The following is a 20,512-nucleotide window of genomic DNA, read 5'->3' as shown; positions in this document are numbered from 1 at the left end:
AGAACCTATGTGGGTAGGCAGGGATCTGAAATTGCAGTCAGTGGCACACAATAAATGCTCAATGAATAAAAGGAGGATCACAGTAAGACAGGTATAGGAATGAGGCATGCTTTTAGATATAAAACATTGGTTGGCAGAAGGCCTTGAAACGGAGACATTCTTTAGCCTAACCAGAAAGCCTTTTATCTACTATGTGCTGAAACAGAGTTTTTTTTTTTCAGTGCAGGTACAGTGTAGGGTCTAAAGCAGTGGTTTTCAACCTGGTTGCCCATTAAAATCACCCGGAATGCTTTAAAAAATCCCAGTTTTCTGGCTTCACCCCAGACCATCAAATCAAAATCTCTAAGTCTGAGACACAGTCATCAGTATTTTTTAGTTTCCGGGAAATTCCATGGTGTAGGCAAGCCTGATCTCCAAAAGGACGAACAGATGACTCATGCCAGCAAGATGGTGAACAGCTCACCAGGCAAGCCTTGCAGATAGAAATGATCTTGATGTTCTGACATGGTTTACTACTAAGTTGAACAACATATTTTCACCATGCAGTACATAATAATTACTTATTCTTGGTCATTCCATGATTTTCCTCTCTGCACCAGTAAGTTGGACAAAAATTGTATCATGAACAGAAATCTAGAAATTTCCCTTAACGATGTAGCAGACCGGACAAGTCTCTGATTAAGAGGACTTTGAATTTCAATTCATTCATTTGAATTCCATTTCAATTTGTACTTATTTCCAAATGATAATTAAGGTAAATTTTAGTTGTTATTGACATAAATTCAGCAGTCTGTCAAAAACATGTGTTTAAGAGACGTAATTTGACTAAGAAAATAAAAGGTAAGGGCTGAAGCTCCCAACAATAACTCATAGTCCACCAAGGAGTTTTAATTTTTTTACTTAAAATATATTTCAAGTATCACATATGTGAGTATATTTCCTGTGAAGTGAATTAAGGACCAAAGGCCCTGAGCAGGAAGGTGAAACAGGAAATGCAATGAAGATGACGGACAATATAGAGATACCATCTAAAGAAGATAAAGTTCTATTTTCCTGGTATGGGCACTGCAATTATTTCTGCTAGTGAAGGGCAGAAGTAGCTCAGAGGATGCAAGTCGTTAGAATTCTCTAAATACTTAAGCATGCATTCTCTTTTCATAAATTTGCATTCCACAGGACAGTTTTTGTTCAGGCAATGGTAAAATGAGTCTGCCATTTTGGTATTCATTGAAGGTGATGGCTAGGGGGAGACAGTGAGGCCCAACAATGTGGGGTGGGTCACAGAAACCAGCTTCAGTTTTCTTTTTTTTTTCAAAAATTTTTTTTTTTAACATTTATTTATTTTTGAGACAGAGAGAGACAGAGCATGAGCAGGGGAGGGACAGAGAGAGAGGGAGACACAGAATCTGAAACAGGCTCCAGGCTCTGAACTGTCAGCACAGAGCCCGACGAGGGGCTTGAACTCACGGACCGTGAGATCTTGACCTGAGCCGAAGTCGGAGGCTTAACCGACTGAGCCACCCAGGCGCCCCACCAGCTTCAGTTTTCAAAGTCAATTTACAAGATGATGGAGGGAAATAGCACTCACAAATTTAGCTAACACTACTTACTGATTATTATTTAAAAGCATTGTCAGTGTTGTCTCTATCAGTTTCTAAAAGGAGCATGGTCAAAATGGTTAGCGGAGAGGGTTACAATTGCTTACACTCTTACACAATTTCAGCTTTATAACCTGAATGGCTAACATTTTAGAGAAGAAACAAATGATTACTTACTTTATGTGCTCAACACGAACATGCCAGGACAAGAGCCTGAGATAGGAGAACAGAGGGATGTTGAATCTCACCTCTTCCAGGAAGCCTTCTCTTCTGCATACTCACTCTTCTCCCTCTTTTTCTGGCCTCCCGCAGACTGCACCACAAAATGAAGCTCAAAATGGATATGTTTGCCTTTTATGGTTCTCCCATTGTATCCGCTGCATTAAGTTTGGCTCCCTAATTAAATTTCAAACTCCTCCAGTGCAAATTGATTTGCATACTTCCTTCCCTCATCCTGAGATCCTAAGGCAACTTGGATTTTTCTAAACCTGTTTTTTGGGTTCATGGGTTCCTTTCAGAATCCGATAAAAGCAGTATACAGTATGCACACTAATTCTGCATGCGTACAGCCTCCCCTGAAACCCATTGCCTAAGAGAAGCTGTAGGAAAACTCAGGGCCAAAATATCATCAGACACTAGGAGATGGTCGCTACATGAGTGCTCTGTGATGATGAAATTAAAGCACAGAAAAGCTAAGTGACCCATCGAGTTTCCAAACTGGGAAACTGGTCAGCTAAAAAACTTCATTACTTTGTAAACTTGTCTCTTTCGAACAGCATGCATTTGAGCTTGCCAGCAAAGAACAACTCAAACTCACAAAATAGATTTATAGAAATTCAAGGAAATTCTAGTCCCCCTGTTTGGCTAGATATGGAACAGCCAAGTGGAAAATAGCAGGAAGAAAGTGGGATAAGAACAGGCATGTTTAAAAAGGGTGTGCAGGAGGAAATGGGCAGTTCCTTGATTTGGCTTATTTCTCTTTCACTTTTTGTTTTGAGAACAAAATGCATTTTCACTCTTGTACTTTATATTTTTGATGAAAACAAGCTTTAACCCATTCAGAACATTAATGCTCTGGAAGAAGTAACTAATCAGCTTTAGTAAAAAAATGAACTTATTCTTCAACAGAAAAGGAGTTCCCACTATATTTCAACAGGATGAGTAAATTGTATTTAAATTCAAGAAGAGCAGGAAAGAATTTTCTTTACAACTTAAACCCAACCCCAGACAAACGTTTACTGATCTCTAAGACAACTACTGAAACAGGACAATGGAGAAATAATCTAAGCTTTATTTAAGGGGTGTTTTATCAAACCAACTAACTTGGAAAGCAAAGAGACAAAGAATAAAGTTTATAGAATTCTATGTTATATATTAATTTACTTATGATTTCCTTTTGCTATTTTGGCTATAATTTTTATCTTACACTTTCTTGGGCTCTGGGGGCTCATAAGGCTCTTCAGGGTCTGTTGAGTCTTGTTGTTTTCTATTCATGGCTCTTCCTATTCTCTTTTCATGGCTTCTCACCTCTTCAGTCCTTATATAGTCTTCTCGGGGTGGAATCTAAGTTGTAATCCTATTATCTCACTAGGTCTCCAAGACAAAGAAATTCAACTGACATCATCAAATTGCACACTCTCGTTGGGTCGATCATTGGGCTTGATCATTTGTTAGTAATAATTTGAACTTTAATGAATGAAACAAAGGTCATACATGAAAAAATTGATCTATTTCTCCTTTTGTCCTTTCTCATTCTTTCATTCATTCATTCATTCCAGTTTCCTTCCCCATTATTAGGATAGGCCAGAAAAGTTGGAAAATGAACAGATGTGCCTTGGGATTTCACAGACTCAGAAAAGATGACAAAGGGGAAAATAAATCTCTTTGCTATTCCTTGAGTTTGTATTATTTCCCACTGTCAGTTGATTGCAGGTATGAATATATGCACTCATTTTCCTAGTTTGTTGTCTGTTTAATTTTAAAATAGGAATATTTCCATTTTGGTATAGAATAAATATTGGTGAAGCTTTACATTCTTTTTTTTCTTTTTTTAAATACCTTATTTAACAAATTAGTATTTGCCAGGCAAGAAGACTACCTAAATACAAAATTATCTGTCCTAATATAAAATTAGTCAGACCTGGGTGTAACCTAGTGACAATTTTTCTTTTGATCAGAGGAATATAAATGCTTCAGTTTTAAATTCTATAGTATCATTTGGAAATTAATACTACTGTTTAGTAATGTTATAAGGAGGACTTAAGAGTATCTATAATGTAGCTATGAAACAAATTTATTAGAACATAATTTGTGAAATGATTCAATGTCATCCTGACCACCTTCTTCTTTTTCTTTTTTAATCCCTTGTAGGCTGATGGACTCTATTAGGCTAGGTTAAAAAATATCACTGATCAATAAATACTGGGAAAACTATATATCCAGAAAGCAAAAGAATGAAGCTGGAACCTTACCTTATACCATATAAAAAGTTAACTCAAAATGGATCAAAGACCTAAACATAAAACCATAAGGTCCTAGAAGAATAATAAACATAAAACCATAGGGTCCTAGAACAATAAAGAACAATATGCTGGAAGATATTCACTAAGTGAAATAGATGCAAAAGAACAAATGTTCTGATTCCACCTCTATAAGGAGCCTGAAATAGTCAAATTCAGAGACAAAGGATAACAGTGGTTATCAGGGCAGAGAAGGAAGGGAATGGAGAATTACTGTTTACTAGGTGCAGAATTTCAGTGTGGTATGATGAAAAATTCTGCAGATGGATAGTGGTGGTGTTTGCACAACAATGTAAATATACTTAACACCACTGAACTGTACATTTAAAAATGGTTAAAATAACTTTTATGTTGTGTATTATGTCACAATAAAAAAAAAATAACTCCTCTAAAAAAAAAAAAAATCACCGAGCCCACTAATTATTTAGAGGCAAGTACTAAGCCATTCTGCCATAAAACCTTATTCTTAGTTTTCAGATTTAATCTTGGCTTTTTAAATATCATAAGTTAGAGTCACAGTCAGAAGGATTTGTATCAATAGCCTTGCATGATAACAATAGCAACAGCTACTGTTTATTGTTTGTCTATAACGGGCAAAGGTCATTATATGCATTACCTCAATAAATTAACCCAAAAATCCTATGAAGGGAATATTATCACCCCTGGGCATATCTTGGGTTTGGAGGTTTAGTAACTTGTCTCTTGTTAAAAAGCCATACCACTCCCTTCTCTTGAACCATTTCCCTGCTCTTAGCATGGCAGTGGGTAATGAGCATGAGGTGTGGATGGAGAGGTTGGGGGGCTGGGGATGAGCAGAGAGATAGATGTTTGTGAATTCATTATATATGTGTGCCTGTGTGTGACTAAGAGAGAATACTTTCATTTCCTTTAAAATAAACCTAAGGGGAGCCATTCAAAGGGCCTGGGGAGACAGTGGTGTAAGGCCAGGGTAAGGATGTTGACCCACACCTCAAACACTTATTAGTTGGCAGGTATATGTTGCTGCCTACCAGGTGATCAGTAGAATGAATAAGCTACCTGAATTTTGAGTATAAAAAGGGATAAGTGTAAAAACGTAGTGATTCTCTGAAGCTTCTTTTCCCATTGGGCCCAAGGGAATATGAGTGCCCATCCAGTCCTCTTGATAATGGCTGGAGTTCAAGGTAATAATCAGAATGTATGGCCTGAGCTTCAGAGGGCTGTTTCCCCCCTGTGTTCCTTTCCTTGAATTTGTGGTGTGCTCCCTCAGTAAACACGTGGGGGTGGGGATATACCATGCTCCGTCTGCCTGAATCAGGTGATACTATGCCCCATCCGTGTGCCTGGACCAAGCTCTGCCTTTCCTTCTCAGGAGTCTGCTTTCTCACAATCACAATCCAGGCTGAGCCAAGTAAGGCCTGCCTGGCTGCCTGAGGTCCCGTTCTCCCAGTTTCTGGTGATTCTTCCCCAGTTAAGTCTAGAGGCTTTCTTCTAGGAGCTGATGCCTATTGGGTAGTTTCTGGTGTCTCAATGGTGCACCCTGCTGGAAATGCTTTACCAGATAAGTCACTTTTGAAGGGAAGCTGGAGGATCTCAGGATCTACAGGGAACCTGCTCTCCCCCGCCCCCAACCATTTCCAATAGAAGGGGCTCTGACAAATCATTAAGCTGACCCTAGGGAGTCTGGTTGGGGCTCAGCTCATTTGTTGTTTGACATTTATAATTCACAAGAGTGCAAGGAATTCTCAGTAGTTACTATGATAATTCCACTTAATCCAGATTCTCTGCAGCAGAAATCCTCTCAACAGTGAATTATCTAACAGCTGAGTTCAGTATTTGCATACGTTTTACAAATCCTAATTCTTTCTGATTCACCTAGATTCTGGGGATAGGGAACAGGAATTCTTTTGAGCTCCCATGGCTATTTTCATATTCTTTAAAAAAATTTTTTTTAATTTAATTTTTTAAAAAGTTTATTTATTTATCGAGAGAGAAAGAGAGAGCACAAGCAGAGGAGGGACACTGAGAGAGGAAGAGACAGAGAATCCGAAGCCGGCTCTGCGCTGTCAGTGTGGAGCCCTATGTAGGGCTCAAATCCGCATGCTGTGAGATCTTGACCTGAGCCAAAATCAACAGTCTGATGCTTAACTGACTGAGACACCCAGGCACCCTATTTTCATATTCTCATGGGCCTGGAACTTCTATTTTTAGAGCTCTATCTCCATATCACACCAGCATATTAAAATGCGTCCCATATCCCAATAACCTTTTTTCTTAGTGGTTTAAAAATTTTTTTCAAAAATCATTTTTAAAAGTTTTGGTTTTGAAATTATTTGCAAATAAATAATTTATTTACCATGATCTTTCAGTAAGTATGTGCATTCTGAATTTGTGCAAAGCGAGAAAAACTAACAAATTTATTTATAAATGCTGGAAATGTTTATGAACAATAACAATGGAGTTGACATGATCATATTATTTATGTTTATTAAATATTTATAAACTTTGATTTTACTTTTTACTTTGTATTTTGAGTATTTTTTTATTTTATTTTTTTAGGAGAGGGAGTATGTCAGACTTTTTCAAAAGCTCTGAGGCCTTAAGGACCACACTATATAATGGATAAAATCGTAAAGTCAGTTCCCTTAATCACTTTCTTACGTGGGCAGCCTTACCTTATACAATTCATAGGGTTAGGTATTAAGTTGGGCCATATGAAATTGCTGGGTGTTTGTTTTTTGTGGGTTTTGTTTTGGTAAAATAAAGTAAAATGGCTGAACAAGAGGCAATTTCACATGATGTCGCTTAATTGTTTTTGGTAACAAAAACAATACACTTCTTCCCTCAGAAACCTAAACTGGAGAGCTAAAACTAACAGTAGCAGAGTGCTTGCCTGCAGGAATTACTCAGTAAGTTATTTGCTGAGTGAATGCACGTAGATACCAATCAATGACCCAACAAGAAGCAACTACGTACACCAGAGTGAAATTGCATGTTACGAACTTAGGGTAACGGAACTGGTGGAACATATTAATCATACAAAGCCCTTTGGCAATTACTTTAAAAACCAACACTCTCTTTTTAATTTAATTTTGTTTTGTTAGCAAGAGATTGGCATTGCCTGTGGGAGAAAGCAGTTCAGGCATAGTTCACTGCTGACTCCTCATCCAGGAATGAAAAATGGAAACATCATAGGAGTTTAAGGAGGAAAAGAAGCATTGTGGATCTGAGAGGAGATTTCAGAGGCCAATAATATGTTCATGTTGCTTTTCATTTGGCAGTAAGAACTATCTCCAGGGGCAGGATCCTTAATTGGAAAGTCCTGGTGGTTTTACTTTCCTATGATCCCAGGGAAGCCAATAGCTTTATTTATTTGTCTTTTGGCTGGCAAGCCTAGAGAAAGCAAAGAATTATCAAATCTTAATGATTAATAAGACTTCAACTTTGGGTCCATCCATCTATCCATCCATCCATTTATTTATCCCATTATCTGTTGTTACCATTATGTGCCAGATACCGTCTAGGTGCTGGAAATAGAATGGGGTTTAAAGTATAAGACACATTTCCAAACTAAAGGGATATTCATCCTGTGTAGGAAGATTAAATGTCACTATTTCTGGAAAAGCAAAGGGAAAGTGCTCAGGGAGCATAGATAGAGAACTGATTCCTTGGGAAATTGGAGATTTCACTGGAGAGATGTTAATTGTTCTGGGTCCAGAATAAAGGTTTATGACCTCGGCTATAGACTAGAGCAACCAGAGGATAGAAGGAGAAGGGGAAGAAGAAGAAGAGGAGGAAGAGGAAGAGGAGGAGGAGGAGGAGGAAGGGGAGAATAGGGAGGGGAAGGAGGGATGGGGAGGAAAGAAGAATGAAGAGGAGGAAGAGGAGGAGAAGGTGAGAGAGAAGGAAAGAAAAAAGAATCATGCTCCAGGAAGGATCCACCACAAAGGTTCTGGTTTAATTGGCTTAAATGGACATCTGTTTTGTTTTTGGTTTTGGCCTAAGCTAACCAGGTAAATCTAGTGAGGATTAGGTTGAGAACCACTGGTCCGGAAGGAGTAGAAACACACAAGGTGAATGAAGGAGGTGGGGGAGGGGGGTGGATTGGTTAAGGGAGAAGAAAGTTGGAGAGCATTCTATTTTAAGTATATAGTATGTTTAAAAAAGGTGATGTTTGGGAGGAGCCAAGTTGGTGGAACAGCATGGAAGTTTTTTGTTTGTTTTTTAACATTTATTTATTTTTGAGACAGAGAGAGACAGAGCATGAGCAGGGGAGGGGCAGAGAGAGAGGGAGACACAGAATCTGAAACAGTCTCCAGGCTCTGAGTGGTCAGCACAGAGCCAGACGTGGGGCTCGAACTCACAGACCGTGAGATCATGACCTGAACCGAAGTCGGATGCTTAACCGACCGAGCCATCCAGGCGCCCCAGCATGGAAGTTTTTTGTGTCTCACGTCCATGAAATACAACTAGACCAACACTAAACCATCCTACACACCTAGAAAACTGACTGGAGGATTAACACAGCAATCTACACAACGTGAACCACAGAATTCAACAGATACGCAGCACAGAGAAGTGAACTTGGGGAGTGAGAAGGTGCAGGAAGGGAGGTGCTTTTGTGAGTGGAGAGAGGACGGAGACTTGGGGGTAGAATACAGGAAAAGCACCCCTCCCCAAAAGCAGCTGGAGAGAAAGTGGAAAATTCAAAACAGCCGCAGGGACTGAACTAAAAAGGGAGAAAGGAGAAAGGAGAGGGTTTAAATTCCATTAAGACTGTAAACAAGGGGAGCACAAAGGCTGCCAACTCCGCAGCTCCATACCTGGTAGTGCTCTGGTGGGAAGGGCGAATCCCCATGAACAGAGTGGGGTCCGGGAGGTTCTCAAGCCACACAGGGAAAAGCGGTTCCACTGCTGTAAGGACATTTGGTAGAGACTGTTGAAGCCACCTGGTCCCAGCAGACCCTAGAAAATGGCCACATTCGCTGGTGCTGGAACAAGGTCATTAAGAGTGAAGCCTGGTACCAGATGTGTGTTGTGATTTTCCATAATCTCCGAGATGCTGCTGCTACACTGTCTCGCAAACATTTTCTGGGGCGGGCTGGCATGTGGCTGTAGTCTCGGGGCACCAGCAGCAGCAGGGTCCAGCAAGCGTTCCTGGGTGCAGCCAATATTCCGCCATTGCTCAGTGAGACCCTCCTGCAGAGGGGCGGAACGGGTCAAAGCCGCAGTCCTTCACAAGTAAGGGGCCGGGGAAAACAGCCGCATCTGAGACAAAACCTGGGAGAGAGGTACTGCCTGGGGCCTGGTCACGGAGAGTGGAAAAGCGGAGAGTGGAAGAGAGCTGAAGACGGAGGACTAGTGCGCGATTGCTGACCCAGAAGAACAGACTGGGTGGCGCCATTTTTCACCGCTCCCGCGCATGCGCATGCGCACCGATGAGACCCACAAAAATCCACCCCAGTAGGCTAGCAGCGCCATCTAGTGGAGAACGGAGCCATACACTGAGCTCGGCCCAACTGGGCCGACTTCGCTCCCAGGAACACAAGTCTTACCACCGGCTTAGTTTATGGACTATAAAGCACTACATAGACTGACTTCTAGGGGAAAATGAAATAATTTCAGTCCTACTTCAATCTGTTAGCAGGTCCATCTATTCAATTTTCTTTCTTTCTTTTTCTCTTTTCACTTCTTTTTCTTGAATACAGAAAGAGAAAAAACTCATTTTTATTTTCAATTTTTATTAAAAATATTTTTCTTTAATTTTTATTACTATATTTTTTACTTTTATATAAATTTGTTCAAATTCTATTTTACTTCCATTATTTTGTTTTAGTCTACTTCAGTGTATTCAACTTTTCAAATTTTCAAACGATTTCCTTTTCTTTCTTTCTTTTTTTTTCTTTTTTGTTTCTTTTTCTTGAATGCAGAAAGAGAAAAACTTCATTTTTACTTTCAATTTATATTAAAAATATTTTTCTTTAAATTTTTACTATATTTTTTGCTTTTATGTAATTTTTTTCAAGTTCTATTTACTTCCACCATTTTATTTTAGTCTACTACAGTGTATTCACTTTTTCAAATTTTCAAAGGATTTCCTTTTTTTCTTTTTTAAAATCTTTTTTCTCTTTTTCATTTCTTATCTTTTTCTTGAATACAGAAAGATTCATATTTATTTTTAATTTTTATTAATTTTCTTTAATTTTTTGCTACTTTATTCTTTACTTTTGTGTATATTTTTTCAAATTTTATTCCCATCATCTCATTTTAGTCTACTTCAGTGTATTCATTTTTCAATTTCTCAAATGATTTCCTTTTTGAAATTTTTTAAAATTTTATTACTTTTTCTTCCCCCCCTTTTTTTCTAATCTCTAAAACCACTTTCAACACCCAGACAAAACACACCTAGAATCTAGCATCATTTATTTGATTTTTGTGTGTATGTGTGTGTTTTTAATTTTTTAATTTTAATTCTTTTTAATTTTAATTTTTTTAAATCTTAATTTTCCTACCTCATTAATTCCTTTTTCCCTTCAAAATGACAAAACGAAGAAATTCACCCCAAAAGAAAGAGCACGAAGAAACGACAGCCAGGGATTTAACCAACACAGATACAAGCAAGATGTCTGAACCAGAATTTAGAATCATGATAATAAGAATACTATCTGGAGTCGAAAATAGATTAGAATTCCTTTCTGCAGAGATAAAAGAAGTAAAAAATAGCTAGCATGAAATAAAAAATGCTATAACTTAGCTGTAATCACAGGTAGATGCAGCGGTGGCAAAGGTGGATGAGGCAGAACAGAGAATCAGCGATATAAAGGACAAACTTATAGAGAATAATGAAGCAGAAAAAAAGAGGGAGATTAAAGCAAAAGAGCACGATTTAACAATTAGAGAAATCAGCGACTCATTAAAAAGGAACATCAGAATCATAGGGTCCCAGAAGAGAAAGAGAGAGAAATAGGGGTAGAAAGGTTATGTGAGCAAATCATAGCAGAAAACTTTCCTAACCTAACACAAACTTCAAAATCCAGGAGCACAAAGGACCCCCATTAGATTCAACAAAAACTGAACGTCAAAAGGCAGACCTATCCACAGAAACTTGGCAGGCTAGACCAGAAAGGAGTGGCAGGGTATATTCAGTGTGCTGAATCAGAAAAATATGCAGCCAAGAATTCTTAATCCAGCAAGACTGTCATTCAAAATAGAAGGAGAGATAAAAAGTTTCCCAGACAAACAAAAATTAAAGGAGTTTGTGACCACTAAACCAGCCCTGCAAGAAATTTTAAGGGGGACTCTCTGAGGGGAGAAAAGATGAATATATATATATATATATATGTACATATATATACACATACATATATATATATGTACATATATATACACATACATATATATATGTACATATATATACACATACATATATATACATATATACACATATATATGTACGTATGTACGTATATATATACATATGTATGTGTGTATATATATATTCCAAAAGCAACAAAGATTAGAAAGGACCAGAGAACACCACCAGAAACTCCAACTCTACAAGCATCATAATGGCAATAAATTCATATCTTTCAGTACTCACTCTAAATGTCAATGGACTCAATGCTCCAATCAAAAGACATAGGGTAACAGAATGGATAAGAAAACAAGATCCATAAATATGCTGTTTACAAGAGACCCACTTTAGACCTAAAGACACCTTCAGATTGCAAATAAGGGGATAGAGAACCAGGTATCATGCTAATGGCCAACAAAAGAAAGCTGGAGTAGCCATACTTATATCAGACAATCTAGACTTTAAAATAAAGGCTGTATCAAGAGATGCAGAAGGGCATTATATCATAATCAAGGGGTCTTTCCACCAAGAAGACCTAACAATTCTAAACATTTATGTGCCAAATGTGAGAGCACCCAAACATATAAATCAATTAATTACAAACATAAAGAAACTCATCAATAGTAAAACCATAATAGTAGGAGACTTCAACACCCCACTCACAGCAATGGACAGATCATCTAATGAAAAAAATCAACAAGGAAACAATGGCTTTAAATGGCACACTGGACCAGATGGCCTTAACAGATATATTCAGAACATTGCATCCTAAAGCAGCAGAATATACATTCTCCAGTGCACATGGAACGTTCTCCAGAATAGACCATATACTGAGACACAAATCAGCCCTAAGTAAGTACAAAACGATCGAGATCATACTGTGCATATTTTCAGACCACAACGTTATGAAACTCGAAATCAACCACAATAAAAAATTTGGAAAGGTAACAAATACTTGCAGACTGAAGAACATCCTACTAAAGAATGAATGGGCTAACCAAGAAGTTAAAGAGGAAATTAAAAAGTATATGGAAGTCAATGAAAATGATAATACCACAACCCAAACCTCTGGGACACAGCAAAGGCAGTTATAAGAGGAAAGTATATAGCAATCCAGGCCTTCCTAAAGAAGGAAGAAAGACCTCAGATACACAACCTAACCTTATGCCTTAAGGAGCTGGAAAAAGAACAGCAAATAAAACTCAAACCCAGCAGAAGACAGGAAATAACAAAACTAGAGCAGAAATTAATGCTATCAAAACCAAAAAAAACCAGTAGAACAGATCAATGAAACCAGAAGCTGGTTCTTTGAAAGAATTAACAAAATTGATAAACCACTAGCCAGTTTGATCAAAAACAAAAAGGAAAGGGCCCAAATAAATAAAATCAAGAATGAAAGAGGAGAGATCACAACCAACACAGCAGAAATAAAAACTATAAGAGAATATTATGAGCAATTATATGCCAATAAAATGGGCAATCTGGAAGAAATGGACAAATTCCTAGAAACATATACACTACCAAAACTGAAACAGGAAGAAATAGAAAATTTGAACAGACCCATAACCAGGAAGGAAATCGAATTATTAATCAAAAATCTGCCAAAAAACAAGAGTTCAGGGCCAGATGGCTTTCCAGGGGAATTCTACCAAACATTTAAGGAAGAGTTAACACCTATTCTCTTGAAGCTGTTCCAAAAAATATAAATGGAAGGAAAACTTCCAAACTCTTTCTATGAAGCCAGCATTACCTTGATTCCAAAACCAGACAAAGACACCACTAAAAAGAACTATAGACCAATTTCCCTGATGAACATGGATGCAAAACTTCTCAACAAGATATTAGCCAACCGGCTCCAACAATACATTAAAAAAATTATTCACCATGACCAAGTGGGATTTATACCTGGGATGCAGGGCTGGTTCAATATCCACAAAACAATTAACGTGATTCATCACATCAATAAAAGAAAGGACAAGAACCATATGATCCTCTCAATAGATGCAGAGAAAACATTTGACAAAATACAGCATCCTTTCTTGATAAAAATCCTCAAGAAAGTAGGGATAGAAGGAGCATACCTCGAGATCATAAAAGCCATATATGAATGGCCCAACACTAATATCATCCTCAATGGGGAAAAATTGAGAGATTTTCCCCTAAGGTAAGGAACAAGACAGGGATGTCCACTCTTGCCACTGTTATTCAACATAGTATTGGAAGTCTTAGCCTCTGCAATCAGACAACACAAAGAAATAAAAAGCATCCAAATCAGCCCAGAGAAGGTCAAACTTTCACTCTTTGCAGATGACATGATACTCTATATGGAAAACCCAAAAGATTCCACCAAAAAACTGCTAGAATTGATTCATGAATTCAGCAAAGTTGCAGGATGTAAGATCAACGCACAGAAATCGGTTGCATTCCTATATACCAACAATGAATTGACAAAGAGAAATCAAGGAATCAATCCCATTTACAGTTGCACAAAAAGACCCATAAAATACCAGGAATAAATCTGACCAAAGAGGTGAAAAATCTATACACTGAAAACTACAGAAAGCTTATGAAAGAAATTGAAGAAGACACAAAAAAATGGAAAAAGATTCCATGCTCCTGGATAGGAAGAACAAACATTGTTAAAAATGTTGATACTACCCAAAGCAATCTACATATTCAATGCAATCCCTAACAAAATAACACCAGCATTCTTCACAGAGCTAGAACAAATAATCCTAAAATTTGTATGGAACCAGAAGAGACCCTGAATAGCAAAGCAATCTTGAAAAAGAAAACCAAAGCAGGAGGCATCACAATTCCAGACTTCAAGCTATACTACAAAGCTGTAACCATCAAGACAGTATGGTACTGGCACAAGAATAGACACTCAGATCAATGGAACAGAATAGAAAACCCAGAAATGGACCCACAAACGTATGGCCAACTCATCTTTGACAAAACAGGAAAGAATATGCAATGGAATAAAGACAGTCTCTTCACGTGGTGCTGGGAAAACTGGATAGCGACATGCAGAAGAATGAACCTGGACCACTTTCTTACACCAAACAGAAAAATGAACTCAAAATGGATGAAAGACCTCAATGTAAGACAGGAAGCCATCAAAATCCTCGAGGAGAAAGCAGGCAAAAACCTCTTTGACCTCGCCTGCAGCAACTTCTTACCCAACACATCTCTGGAGGCAAGGGAAACAAAAGCAAAAATGAACTACTAGGACCTCATCAAAATAAAAACCTTCTGCACAGCAAAGGAAACAATCAGCAAAACTAAAAGGCAACCGACAGAAGAACAGAGGGTTACTGGAGGGGTTGTGGGAGGGGGGATGGGCTAAATGGGTAAGGGGCATTAAGGAATCTACTCCTGAAATCATTGTTGCCTTATATGCTAACTAATTTGGATGTAAATTTTAAAAAATAAAAAAAAATTAAATAAAAAAAAAAGGTGATGTTTAAGGTTTTCAATCCCAATTTAAATGGGATGCTGGAACTGAACATTTTGTAGGAAATGGGTTGTCTGGAAGAGCTTCCTTTGAGAGAAAGATTCAGCAAGAAAGATTGCACCATAATCTAGTGTCTCATCTAGGAACTGGTGGACCATCCTGGGTCAGGTATGAAAAGTCAACCAGAAGACACTAGTGTCCTTAGAACTATCATGTATATAGGGGAAGGGAACTTGATCTTCATTATCCATTAAACACAAAATATGGAAACTGAATGAAGAAACTTACATAAAAAACTGGTACAAAATAAATGAAAACAACAGGACTTCATAAAAAACAAGTGAACCTTAAGACTACCCAGAGTAACAGGATTCCCACAGGAAACAATTTCCACTGAGGATTAAGCCTGTAATAAAAAAATTACTAAGTACACAAGTCAGAAAAAAATGCCATGAGAATGAATTAGTACACTCAATAGGCAAAAAATTGCAGTGCAGAAATTATATATTCTCAAGCAACTAGAGAAAGACTCCCAAATGAACATGTTTAACATCTTCAAAGAGATAAAAGTATGAAAATAATCCAATAGGGTAGGATTAATTAATTCAAAATGGATTAAGTTCTTGAAGGTGAGATCTGTAACCATAAAGCTCTTAGAAGAAAACATAGGAAACTCCTTGACATGGGTCTTGGCAGTGACTGTTTGAATCTAACACAAAAAGCAAAAGCATCAAAAGCAAAAAAGCAAAAACAAAAAACAAACAGAAAAACAAAAACAAAACACAAAACGCAAAAAACAAGTGGGACTACGGCAAACTAAAAAGCTTCTGCACAGCAAAGGACATCAACAAAATGGAAGGGCAACCTACTGAATGGGAGAAAATATTTGCAAACCATATATCTGATAAGGGGCTAATATCCAAAATTCATAAAGAGCTCATGCTACTCAATAGCAAATAATAATAATAATAGCTTGATTAAGGAATGGGTAGAAGAAGATCTGAATAGACATTTCTCCAAAAAAGACATACAGATGGCCAATAGGAACATGAAGGATGCTTAATATCAATGCAAATCGCAACCACAGGGAGATATCACCTCACACCTGTTTGAATGGTTATTACCAAAAAGATAAAAAAACCAACAAGTGTTAGTGAAGATGTGACAAGAGATAACAAGTGTTAGTAAACCCACGCACACTACTGGTGGGAATGTAAATTGGTGCAGCCACTATGGAAAATGTTATGGAGTTTCCTAAAAAAATTAAAAATAGAACTATATGATCCACCAATTCTGGTGGATCTTCTGGTTATTTATCTTCTGGTTATTTATCTGAAGAAAATGAAAACACTAACTCAAAAAGATATACGCACCCCTATGTTTATTGCAGCCCTATTTATAATAGCCAAGACATGGAAGCAACTTAAGTGTCCATCAATGGATAAATGGATAAAGAAACTGTGGTATATGTATGCAATGGAATATTATTCAGCCATAAAAAAGAATAACATTTATGCACCTTGAGGGCATCATGGCAAATGAAATAAGTCATACAGAGAAAGAGAAGTGCTATATAATCTCTTATATGTGGAATCTAAAGAAACAGAAAAACAAAACACCAAACTCATAGATACAGAGAACAGATTGGTGGTTGTGAGAGGTGGAGGTGGGGGTGGAATGGGAGAAATTGGTGATCTGTTTTTTTTAGCTTAAATAAAAATGAATAAGTAATAATAATAATAATAAACAATAAGGAAACATCTCTAAGATATATTTTAAGTGATGAAACCAGACATGGATCAGTGTATATACTTTACTACCATTGGGTTAAGAACACAAATCGAGAAGGAAGGTGTGTGTGTGCGTTTCTTATTTGCTTGCATATTAAGAAAAAGATGTAGAGATGAGCATCAATAATAATAATAATACCAAATAGTTCCTGAACACCTTCCCCAAATTCAAGTCTTTGGTTAGTCTTTTACAAGTGTATCTTACTGTGAGTCCATGAGTCCCAAGCACCTTCTGTGCCCACAGTCTAGTGTTTGCTTTTAATTAAAGCAAACATATAAAAACCTTGTTTTAGATAATTGACCCTGCTACTGTGTCCATATATGTTTGAAACAAAAGTCAGTGCCTTGGCAAAAGTCCGCTATATATAGAACAGACATAAGGAAGGCCAGGAGCTTATGCTATCATTAGAAATTCCTCCTATTCAGAACACTATGTATTGGATAATGGAATAATATTCAATTGACCCAACCAGATTTTGTAGCAGATAGCATTTCCTTGGAAAGAGACTCCGAGCATCTGAGTTTGTATGCAATAGATTTATTAGCATGTGTTTTGGGGGAAAATATGTTAGGAGTATGGGGAGCACAATTGGGAATAAGGGGAAGTTCAATTGTAATGCTCTTGCAACAGAGGCTTCAGCAAATCATACAAGAATCTCCAAAGCTGAATAGTGCTCCAGAGCTGTCCCGATTGACGCAAGAGGGACGGCCCATCAGATACCAACCACATTGACCAGTTATCAGATATGGGCTTCTTTCAGATTGGGAGCATAATCTTGGGCACCACTCCCTTGTTACAGGGCAATTCCTGAAGAGAGACTCAGCTGTGAAATGTCAGCAGGTTAACACTCATAGGAGGTGGGGGATGGGTGCTTGATCCTGAAGGCAGACCCGGGCTGTGTACCATGACATCCTCCATAGAGTCTTAGGAAATTTTGAATGCAGAAGGCACTGAGAAAAGATAGTCAGAAGCAGTAGAAGCAGAGGTGATAAAGAGAGAGATAAACCGAGTCATGAAAATGGCAGTGTTATTACAGTATTAACAACAAGATAATTAGGTTGCTACAACAATTTTTGAATATCTGGAGAGGGTTTTGTATCTTTAAAAGTGATAAATTATATTTCAGATCTTCATAAACACGAACTGTAATTGTGGAGGCAATTGTATTGTCTGTATCTGTTTCTTGCAATCCGAAAAAGCAAACTTACAAGACATAGGTCTTGGGTATTCAACTTTGAAGTGCATCTTATGCAAGGGTATTTATAAGAACATGTGAAGAAACCTTCATTGAAAAATATTAAAAGACTTTTAGAGAGATTAGGAATTTTGCTTACTTGCTTAAAAAAATTACAGTTGACCCTTGAACAATGCTAACAAAGGTTAGGGGTACTGATGCCCCACACAGTTGAAAATCTGTGTATAACTTTTGACTCCCCCAAACCTTAACTACTAAGAGCTTACTGTTGACCAGAAGCTTTACCAATAACATAAAGAGTTGATTAATACACACTTTGTATGTTATATGTGTTATATAGTGTATTATTACAATAAAGTAAGCTAGGGAAAAGAAAATTTTATTAAGAAAGTTGTAAGGAAGAGAAAATATATGTAGAGTACTATACTGTAAAATATCCACATATAAGTGGGCTCATTCAGTTCAAACTCATGTTGTTCAAGGGCCAATCATTACAGTTAAAAAAATAATAGTTCTGTTTAAATGTAGAGGCAGAAGATGTAAAATTGCATGCTAAAAGACCTATAAAGTCTGCTTTGTCCATTTTATGTGTTCACTATTTATCCTCTGTTTACATGGATAGCCTAGACGTTTAATACACGTTAATTTAAGACCTAATTTTCAAATTAAGTAACCTCAAAATGCATAGTTTTGTCCCTAGTGATATAAAATAAGTTGCTCTCACCTTGAGAAGTTTTTGACTTTTTTCTGGTTTCACAGGCAATTCCTGTAAATGCCATTGGGCAGGTACACAGACATTCTCCATCCAGCAGGATCACAGTACCTCCATGTTGGCATGGGTTGCATTTCCTCACATTGAATTCAGTGATATAATCTTCAAGGGCTCTTTCTAAATTCTGTTTCTTTAGGTGTGCGTCTTTTATTTTCACTGGAACCAAATTATATATAGGAGACAGCTACAAGAAAGCAAAATATTTAATTTTAGAACTTTTTCTACTGATGGAGCTTGTGCAGTACCATTCACTGAATTATTTGTCCATTCATTAATTCAACAAAGGTTTTTTTTTTTTTAACGTTTATTTATTTTTGAGACAGAGAGAGACAGAGCATGAATGGGGGAGGGTCAGAGAGAGGGAGACACAGAATCCAAAGCAGGTTCCAGGCTGAGAGCTGTCAGCACAGAGCCTAACGCGGGGCTTGAACTCACAGACCGTGAGATCCTGACCTAAGCCGAAGTCAGACGCTTAACCGACTGAGCCACCCAGGTGCCCCTCAACAAAGGCTTATTGAATGATTATTATTGGCAGGTATGATGTTTGCTGATAGACTATAGGAGTGATCGAAGCTAGGCATGATCTCTGTGATCATTATGGAGGTAAGGAGGTCACATTATGCAAGCAAGAAAACTGATATTAAAATAATCACACAGATAAAATGGAAACCATGATAGGTACTATATGGGATGGGTATATGTGTTTTAAAAACGGACAATCATGGACTTAAACTTTTCTCAGGATAACATACTGACATTATTTTGTGAATTGTTTATGCTGCCTTTTCCCCTCCTCCTCTCTTCCAACAGGTAGCCAGTGTCTCTTGTCAAACTGGGGCTTTGTGTGCAAGGCCAAGATCAGAAAGCCCCTGAAGGCAAATTCTTTGTTGGCTTTCCCCCACCCATAAAAGCCTGAACTCACTGAGGAATTTTTACTGGGAGAAAGGGTGTGAGAAGAATGCCGCTGAGGCAGGAGGTTCCTCCTGACTTAGTACGTCCCTCAGGGGACAAGAAACCCTAAACTGGGTCTCTGGCAGCTATTTGAGGAAAAGCAGAGAGTCCCTAGAGAAGGTAGGTCCATATCAAGGACTAGGGATCCAGTTTTGCCAGGAACTCCCATGTACAATCTTGGCATAGAAGGCTTGGAACCACTTGACTTCAAGGGAACGTGTGAGTTTGAACAATGAGGTTATTAGGGTGACCACCGTGGATTAAATATATACATATGTTCCCAGTTTCCCAACTGAAGCATCAGGGTTCTTGTATTGATCTGGGCAATAAGACCTCCCTGAACCCCATCCAACAAATGATTAAAGGATGAATTTTCCAGCAGTAGGAAGGGATGGAATCTCAATACGAAATTTAATTAGAATTAAAGAAAATGAAGTAATATGGTTTCTTCTGCATAAATTCCTGGGGTCAAATACATAGTTGCTACAACTGAATCGAGGAAGCTTGGAAGGGCTTTCCTGAGAAAAATGACCCTTCTGCTGAGATTTGAGGTGCTGGGACAGAAAGAGGAGCATTCCAGTCATACAGAATTTGAAATGTCGCTATGGTGGTGGGGTGCCTGGGTGGCTCACTCAGTTGAGCATCCCAGGGTCCTGGGATTGAGACCTGTCTCAGGCTCTGCGCTGAGCCTGGAACCTGCTTGTGATTCTCTCTTTCTCTACCTCTGCCCCTCTCCCCCACTCGCTAGCTCTCTCTCTAAAACAACAACAACAACAACAACAACAACAACAAAATTCTTATGGTGGAAAAGCCATAACATATGTAGAAGGTGTCTATATCAGCAAATTCAGTTGTGTGACTCAAAGACTTCTTTGAGTAAATAAATCATTAGAAAC

General features: G+C 37.9%; 2 protein-coding genes across 3 annotated transcripts in view; both read right to left on the bottom strand.

The window, feature by feature from the left end:
* The window catches only part of FYB1 (FYN binding protein 1), a 161,826-nt gene extending 159,375 nt beyond the window's left edge, over window positions 1-2,451 (bottom strand). The window contains exon 1 of the mRNA XM_049648748.1: window positions 1,776-2,451. The gene's annotated coding sequence lies outside the window, so the exon portion shown is untranslated. The remainder of the gene's footprint in view (window positions 1-1,775) is intronic.
* Window positions 2,452-17,354: 14,903 nt separating this feature from the next.
* Window positions 17,355-20,512, bottom strand: part of C9 (complement C9) — a 53,583-nt gene continuing 50,425 nt past the window's right edge. The window contains exons 10-11 of one of the 2 annotated variants that reach the window (XM_049648758.1): window positions 18,618-18,849; window positions 17,355-17,648 (exon numbers count right to left, since the gene is read on the bottom strand). In XM_049648758.1, the coding sequence (XP_049504715.1) occupies window positions 17,623-17,648; window positions 18,618-18,849 (258 nt within the window). In that variant the 3' untranslated portion in view covers window positions 17,355-17,622. Of the gene's footprint in view, window positions 18,850-20,512 lie in introns of both variants that reach the window. The other variant, XM_049648757.1, reaches the window with a different exon arrangement.

This window comes from Panthera uncia (assembly GCF_023721935.1).
Source record: "Panthera uncia isolate 11264 chromosome A1 unlocalized genomic scaffold, Puncia_PCG_1.0 HiC_scaffold_17, whole genome shotgun sequence".
In the NCBI taxonomy this organism is placed as follows: domain Eukaryota; kingdom Metazoa; phylum Chordata; class Mammalia; order Carnivora; family Felidae; genus Panthera; species Panthera uncia.
This window is presented reverse-complemented; position numbering and strand designations above follow the sequence as displayed.